The sequence below is a fragment of the Rhinoraja longicauda genome, chromosome 35, assembly GCF_053455715.1.
Source record: "Rhinoraja longicauda isolate Sanriku21f chromosome 35, sRhiLon1.1, whole genome shotgun sequence".
Classification (NCBI taxonomy): domain Eukaryota; kingdom Metazoa; phylum Chordata; class Chondrichthyes; order Rajiformes; family Arhynchobatidae; genus Rhinoraja; species Rhinoraja longicauda.
Genome location: NC_135987.1, coordinates 20,028,145 through 20,035,913, shown reverse-complemented (window position 1 = coordinate 20,035,913; position 7,769 = coordinate 20,028,145). Strand labels below are relative to the sequence as shown.

The following is a 7,769-nucleotide window of genomic DNA, read 5'->3' as shown; positions in this document are numbered from 1 at the left end:
GAGGGGGTATGGGGAGAAGGCAGGAACGGGGTACTGATTGAGAGTGATCAGCCATGATCGCATTGAATGGCGGTGCTGGCTCGAAGGGCTGAATGGCCTACTCCTGCACCTATTGTCTATTGTAATAGCACAACAATTTCAGGCCCACTGAACTCACCATAGTCCCCTTTGGTGCTCATTGAAGTTTCATTGAAATCGGTGTTATATTTTTTAAGTTCTTCACATTTTAAAGTTGACATTTATCTCCTAGGGACGGAGGGAGGGGGAGGATAAGGGAGGTTGAGGGGGATGGAGTGGGGGAGGAGGGAATGGGGGGGGGGGGGGAGAAAGGGAGGGAGAGGGTGCTGCACCAATGCAGGAGAGGTTTGGGCCCAACCCTTGGTCTAGTATCTGTCTATAATTTGAGAAGAAGTGGCTGTACATGGTAATTAGGTTGGAGTGACTTCCAGGTCTCTCAAGTTTAATTAGTTCAGAGATACAGTGTGAAAACAGGCCCTTCGACCTACCGAGTCCGCGCTGACCAGTGTTCTCTGCACACCAACACTATGCTACACATACTAGGGAAAATTTGGAATTACACAAAGCCAATTAACCGAAAAACATTTACATCTTTAGAGTGTGGGGGGGAAACCGGAGATAGCCCATGAAGGTCACAGAGAGAACGTACAAACTCTGTACAGACAGCATCCGTAGTCAGGATTGTACCCGGGTCTCTGGCGCTGTAAGGCAGCAACTCTACCGCTGCGCCACCGCACCAGTGTTCTGAAATTATGATCATCCAAATAATGCAAGTGACAAATAGTCATACTTTATTTAAACTGCATGCTTGCAATCTCAAATACTTTAGGACAACTCTCCACAATCACTGATGGTAACAGGGATAGGTTTGCTTGATTTGGAGCCTTTTTTATCCGGGTGGCTGGTAGCTTCCATCTTCTTGACAACATCCATGCCTTCTACCACCAAACCAAACACAACATGCTTGCCATCTAACCTGTAACACAAAGCAGGTCATATGAATGAATGAATAAGTTTATTGGCCAAGTATGTGCATGTACAAGGAATGTGCCTCGGTGCTCCGCTCACAAATGACAACACACAGTTAACAATTAAGACTAAACCATAAACACATCAAAACAATAGGGATACACCCTTACGGTCTAAACATGTGGGTGAAAATAAACCAGAGCAAAAAAGAGACTACAGACTTTGGTTGTTGAGTAGAGCTATCACTCGTTGAAAAAAGCTGTTTTTATGTCTGGCTGTGGCTGCTTTGACAGTCCGAAGTCGCCTTCCAGAGGGAAGTGCTTCAGAGTTTGTGGCCAGGGTGAGAGGGGTCAGAGATGATCTTGCCCGCTCGCTTCCTGGCCCTTGCAGTGTGCGGTTCGTCAATGGGGGGGGAAGGTTGCAGCCAACAACCTTCTCAGCTGATCGAACGATCCGTTGCAGCCTCCGGATGTCGTGCTTGGTGGCCGAGCCAAACCAGACCATGATGAAGAAGGTGAGGACGGACTCAATGATAGCAGTATAGAATTGGACCATCATTGCCTGTGGCAGATTGTGTTTCTTCAGTTGCTGCAGGAAGTACATCCTCTGTTGGGCCTTTTTGACTGTGGTGCCCCCCCATTTAAGGTCCCTGGAGATGATGGTTCCAAGGAACTTAAATATCATTTACCTGCAATATTATCAATAAATAATTGCAAAATACATATATTTCAAATTGCCAGCTTACCATGAAGTTTTAACGGTGCAGATAAAGAACTGGGAACCATTTGTGTTCTTCCCAGCATTGGCCATGGAGAGGGTACCTGCAATGTGAAGATGGCAAATGTGCTCAGATTGTCTTTGACGGCCAGATATTGAAATGTACAGAGAGAATCAGACAAGAGCAGAGGGGACTTCAAGGGTGGAGGGAAGGAAGTGGTACAGAGGTCAGTAAAACAGTTCAGTTGTTGTCACGTGTACCGAGGTACAGTGAAAAGCCTTTGTTGCGTGCTAACCAGTCAGCAGAAAGACAATACACAATTTCAATTCAGCCACTTACAGAGTGTAGATATACATGATAAGGGAATAATGTTTAGCGCAAGGCAAAGCCATCAGGGATAGTCCGAGGGAGATAGTAATTCAGCATCAATCTCTGGTTGTGAAAACCATCAGAAACTGAACAAAGAAACAAATGTATAAATGAAAACCAAAATCATAACAGCCCCCCAAAAGACAACCCCACTAAGGACACACGAAGCCTCAGATGCCAGAAAATGAAGCAAGACACAAAGCACAGGATGAACTCAGTGGGTCAGAGAGCATTTACAGAGGCAATGGAAAGGAGATGTTTCAGCTCGGGACCTTTCATCGCTTCTTCTTCTAGTCAAACTTTGCAACAGGCCAATGCAGTGGGATGAGAATCCATTTTACCTGGTGCTAAGTGCTTCAGGGTGAAATTCTCATCAGCAAATTTTTCCCCGTAGATGGACTTTCCCCCAGTGCCATTATGTGCCGTGAAGTCACCGCCCTGTTTGGTTCAAGGTTGAATGTGCTGTTAGTTAACATGGAACAGCAGAATCAAGAACAACAGTATGACCGTGAACAACGACCGGTTCTTACCTGGCACATGAAGTCATACAGGATCCGGTGGAAAGTCGAGCCCTTGTAACCAAAACCCTTCTCCCCGGTACACAAGGCACGGAAGTTCTCTGCAACAAAACCGCTCAGAGTTAGACCACGTGTTTAAACAATGGGGACTTTGTGCAACTCAACACAACAAGCCTGGGACTCACCTGCAGTCTTTGGGACAATATCGGCCCTGAGCTGGAAGAGACAAGAGAGTGTGTCAGAATACCAACCCACGCACAGTAACTACTCTGCCACATTACCGCTGAAGTTAGTGCAGCACAGTGGCATTCAGAATTAGGCCATTCGGCCCATCAAGTCTACTCCGCCATTCAATCATGGCTGATCTATCTCTCCCTTCTAAACCCTTTCTCGCCAAGGCTCTGTCTTTCTGCTGCTGGACATTGAGGGCAGAGTCCGGTGGGGACACCCCTCAAACAAGGGAAGGGATATCACCACCAAGGAGGCCACGTGAAAGGCCACAGTATCATTTTCACTAAAACTGCAAACATTAATTCTATTGACCAAAACTCAAAATGTATTAACATGTAGAAACAAGGAACAGCAGATGCTGGTTAATACATTCAAGGATACAAAGTGCTGGAATAACTCAGCAGGTCAGGCAGCATCGCTGGGGAACATGAGTAGATGATGTTCCTTGACAATCATTGCTGGCTTTGATTTGTTCCTTTCATACCGTTCGTTCTTTTCTTCTGAACCTTTTCATGCCTCTCGTTCCCCTCTCCCCTGACTTTCAGTCTGAAGAAGGGTCTCAACCTAAAACGTCACCCATTCCTTTCCTCCAGGGATGCTGTCTGATCCACTGAGTTACTCCAGCATTTTGTGTCTATCTTCGATTTGAACCAGCATCTGCAGTTCCTTCCTGCACCCTGAAGAGGTAACGTTTCAGGTCGGGACCCTTCTGAACACTAATGGTAGGGGGAGGGAGAAGAAAGATGGAAGAGGCAGAATAAAGCAAGGTAGGCAGACACAGGAGAGAAGGCGTTTAATGGCCAGACAGTTGGGAAGCGTGAAGAGTTTTGCATTATATTATTCTGTGCATGCATGAAGAAATTTTATGTTTGTAATGTTTTGTTCTCTTCCCATATATATACCACGAGACGGGTTTCCCCCCAGAGTATCTACGTACTAAAACTCTTGTTTGTTTGTTTGTTTAAAGTTTAAATCTATCTCCTAGGGAGGGAGGGGGGAGGACATGGGGGGGTTGAGGGGGAGGGGAGGGTCCTGCACCAATGCAGGAGAGGTTTGGGTCCAACTAGAAATAGTTTTCTCTATTTTTACGTGAACCCATGCTGGAGTGGACAGGCAGCATCTCTGGAGAGAAGGAATGGGTGAAGGTTCGGGTCGGCTTGTACTCGCTGGAATTTAGAAGATTGAGGGGGGATCTTATAGAAACTTACAAAATTCTTAAGGGGTTGGACAGGCTAGATGCAGGAAGATTCTTCCCGATGTTGGGGAAGTCCAGAACAAGGGGTCACAGTTTAAGGATAAGGGGGAAGTCGTTTAGGACCGAGATGAGAAAGTTTTTTTTCACACAGAGAGTGGTGAATCTGTGGAATTCTCTGCCACAGAAGGTAGTTGAGGCCAGTTCATTGGCTATATTTAAGAGGGAGTTAGATGTGGCCCTTGTGGCTAAAGGGATCAGGGGGTATGGAGAGAAGGCAGGTACAGGATACTGAGTTGGATGATCAGCCCTGCTCATATTGAAAGGCGGTGCTGGCTCGAAGGGCCGAATGGCCTACTCCTGCACCTATTTTCTATGTTTCTATGAGACCCTTCTTCAGACTGGTCTCGGTTAGGGTTCGAGGTGGAGCCGTTGTTGGGCAGACACGCCTTCAATGGCCCCAGGCTGCAAATTGTCAAACTCTCCCAACTGCTGCAACTCCACCCTTAAGCCGAACCTGCTTGACAAACAGGTTTCCGCCTTCTTTCGTGCATCCTCGGCTTGGCAGCCACCGCCCGCCCCCAAGACAACACAGCGCAAGGCTTCTCTCTGTCCCGAGTCCTCGAAACCAGCACAGCTCTTTCCCGCCCACAGGCCGCCATTATAATCTCCCAGACAGTTCCGATTAAAACATTAATTAGTAAAGCCAAAATAATACAAGACACAAAAAAAAACCCTGCAGGAGCTGGAACCTTGGGCAAAACACAAAGTGCCGGAGGAACTCAGCGTCTGTGGAGGGAGTCGACTGGGAACATTTATTGGGAAAAAGTTTCGACCCTGAGACACACAGAAAAATAGGTGCAGGAGGAGGCCATTCGGCCCAGCACCGCCATTCTATGTGATCATGGCTGATCATCCACAATCACTGCCCCGTTCCTGCTTTCTCCCCACATCCCTTGAGCCCTAAGAGCCAAATCTAACTCTCCCTTGAAAACGTCAGACTGGAGTTTGAGGAAAGGTCCCAACATGAAACACCGCCTGTCTATTCCCTCCACAGAGGCTGCCCGACCCGCTGAGTTCCTCCTGCACTTTGTGTTGGGAGAACAACCAACCCTTTTTATTCCAGATTCCCCCACTGATCCCAGTCTGTTTCAACACGAGCAACCTTCCCATGCATCTGTTTAGCAGAAACTCCCTCCACAGACGCTGCCCGACCCGCTGAGTTCCTCCAGCACTTTGCACTTTGCTCCAGTCACCGTCCTCTGCGGTTTCCCGCTTCTCGCAGAGATTCACCAGTTGACGGATTTCACACCAACTGTCCCGGACCGTAACCCGTGTGTAACGCTCACTGCCCAAACTCAACCCACTGCCCAAACTCAACCCACTGCCCAAACTCAACCCACAGCCCAAACTCAACCCACTGCCCAAACTCAACCCACTGCCCAAACTCAACCCACAGCCCAAACTCAACCCACTGCCCAAACTCAACCCACTGCCCAAACTCAACCCACAGCCCAAACTCAACCCACTGCCCAAACTCAACCCACTGCCCAAACTCAACCCACTGCAGCAAACTCAACCCACTGCCCAAACTCAACCCACTGCCCAAACTCAACCCACAGCCCAAACTCAACCCACTGCCCAAACTCAACCCACTGCAGCAAACTCAACCCACTGCCCAAACTCAACCCACTGCCCAAACTCAACCCACTGCCCAAACTCAACCCACTGCCCAAACTCAACCCACTGCCCAAACTCAACCCACTGCCCAAACTCAACCCACAGCAGCAAACTCGACCCACTGCCCAAACTCGACCCACAGCAGCAAACTCAACCCACAGCAGCAAACTCGACCCACTGCAGCATTATTTGCCTCCAGTCAGTCAATGTTGTCCACACCCACATAATTAACGTTTCACCGGACGTTCTCGCTCATTTACAAGCGGCACAAAAATAAGTTTGTTTTCCCAAAAAGAAGATAAAGACACAAAATGTTGGAGTAATTCAGCGTCCAGGCGGCATCTCTGGAGAGAAGCCAACATTTTCCATTGTGTATAGTTGAGGTATTTTGATTTAAATGCTTCCCTTTTCTCTCAATCTGTGCTGATTTTTAAAAAAAAAGCTGTTGGCAGATTTGTTTTTTTGGTGGGGGGAAGGGGGGGGGGTGGAGATGGTTTTACTTACCTCCATCACAATGCGACCCTCGGGGTTGCCACCGATGGAGATGTCCATAAACACCTTGGGGTTTTTGCCGGCCATGGTTCTGCAGCTCCTCAGTTGCGAGACGAACGCGGAAGAGATGGTCGGTACCGCCTTGCCGAGTGTGTAACAGAACAGGAAGGGTCGGACTGAGCGCAGCAGCATTTTTCAGCTAGCCGCTTTGCGATATGCGGTTGCTGGAGGCGGACACCAAATCCACCCAACAGCGTCTGAGGACCCAGATCAGGCCGGCAATCACCGCCCCTCGCCGGGCCATTCGCTGCACCCTCTTCCGACATCCACCGACATGAGGGCGGAAATCAGAGCAAAAAATAAAACCCCTTGCGTGTGTGAAAGGACTTCATCTTGTTTCACAAGGCCACGTTTTTGATACATTCGACTGTGCAAAGTCAAGTTTATTTGTCCAGTCCCCTCCCCTCACATTGTCAAGTCAAGTCCATTTTATTTGTCCAGTCCCCTCCCCTCACATTGTCAAGTCAATTTTATTTGTACAGCACATTTAAAAACAACCCACGTTGAACAAAGTGCTGTATAAGAAAATAACCAGATGCTGGTACAAATCGAAGGTATTTATTCACAAAATGCTGGAGTAACTCAGCGGGTCAGGCAGCATCTCTGGAGAGAAGGAATGGGTGACGTTTCGGGTCGAGACCCTTCTTCAGAAGGTCTAGGAGCTTCTTCAGAAGGGTCTCCACCCGAAACGTCACCCATTCCTTCTCTCCAGAGATGCTGCCTGACCTGCTGAGTTACTCCAGCATTTTGTGAATAAATACCTTATTTGTACAGCACATTTAAAAACAACCCACGTTGACCAAAGTGCTGCACATCAGTTCAGGTACTAAGAAACGAACATACAATGGCACACAGACATAACAGCACGTACATAAACAGTTCACAGCGCCCCCTCAGAGGGCCTCAAACACTAGGGAGTAAAAATAGGTTTTGAGCCTGGACTTAAAGGAGTCAATGGAGGGGGCAGTTCTGATGGGGAGAGGGATGCTGTTCCACAGTCTAGGAGCTGCAACCGCAAAAGCGCGGTCACCCCTGAGCTTAAGCCTCGACCGCGGGATAGTCAGTAGCCCCAAGTCGGCGGACCTGAGGGACCTGGAGATAGAGAGGGGGGTTAGAAGATTTTTGATATAAGGGGGGGAAGCCCGTTTAGGTCAAGTTTATTTGTCACATACACATACAGGATGTGCAGTGAAATGAAAGGTCACCCACAGTCCAACAATAAGAGCAATAAAAATAAGCAATTTGACACACAATCACAACCAACACAAAAACAAAAGAAACATCCATCACAGTGAGTCTCCTCCAGTTCACTGTGATGGAAGGCCAGAATGTCTTTTTTCTTCCCCTGCCGTCTTCTCCCGCGGTCAGGCTGTTGAAGTTGCCACGTTCCAGGCCGCGCCAGATGGTGAACATGGCAGGAGAAAAAGGATCGGTCTGAAGAAGGGTCTCGACCTGAAACATCACCCATTCCTTTCTCTCCTGAGATGCTGCCTGACCTGCTGAGTTACTCCAGCATTTTGTG

At 48.2% G+C, this 7,769-nt stretch overlaps 1 protein-coding gene across 1 annotated transcript; it reads right to left on the bottom strand.

Moving 5' to 3' along the window:
- Positions 1–786: 786 nt before the first annotated feature.
- Positions 787–6,472, bottom strand: LOC144609896 (peptidyl-prolyl cis-trans isomerase-like). The gene is made up of 6 exons (XM_078428280.1): positions 6,200–6,472; positions 2,778–2,808; positions 2,605–2,693; positions 2,416–2,512; positions 1,733–1,808; positions 787–994 (listed from the first exon to the last, which is right to left on the bottom strand). The coding sequence occupies exons 1-6, from the start codon at positions 6,377–6,379 to the stop codon at positions 844–846; spliced, it is 624 nt and encodes a 207-aa protein (XP_078284406.1). The 5' UTR covers positions 6,380–6,472; the 3' UTR covers positions 787–843.
- Between the last annotated feature and the right edge of the window lie 1,297 nt (positions 6,473–7,769).

Bases quoted from the DNA above. Each gene is read 5' to 3' on its own strand.
- LOC144609896 (XM_078428280.1), bottom strand. From the start codon at position 6,379: ATGCTGCTGCGCTCAGTCCGACCCTTCCTGTTCTGTTACACACTCGGC. The intron at 2,809-6,199 runs GTAAGTAAAACC...TGTCTCTTCCAG, and splicing joins AGGGTCGCATTGTGATGGAG to CTCAGGGCCGATATTGTCCC. The intron at 2,694-2,777 runs GTGAGTCCCAGG...GTTTTGTTGCAG, and splicing joins TATTGTCCCAAAGACTGCAG to AGAACTTCCGTGCCTTGTGT.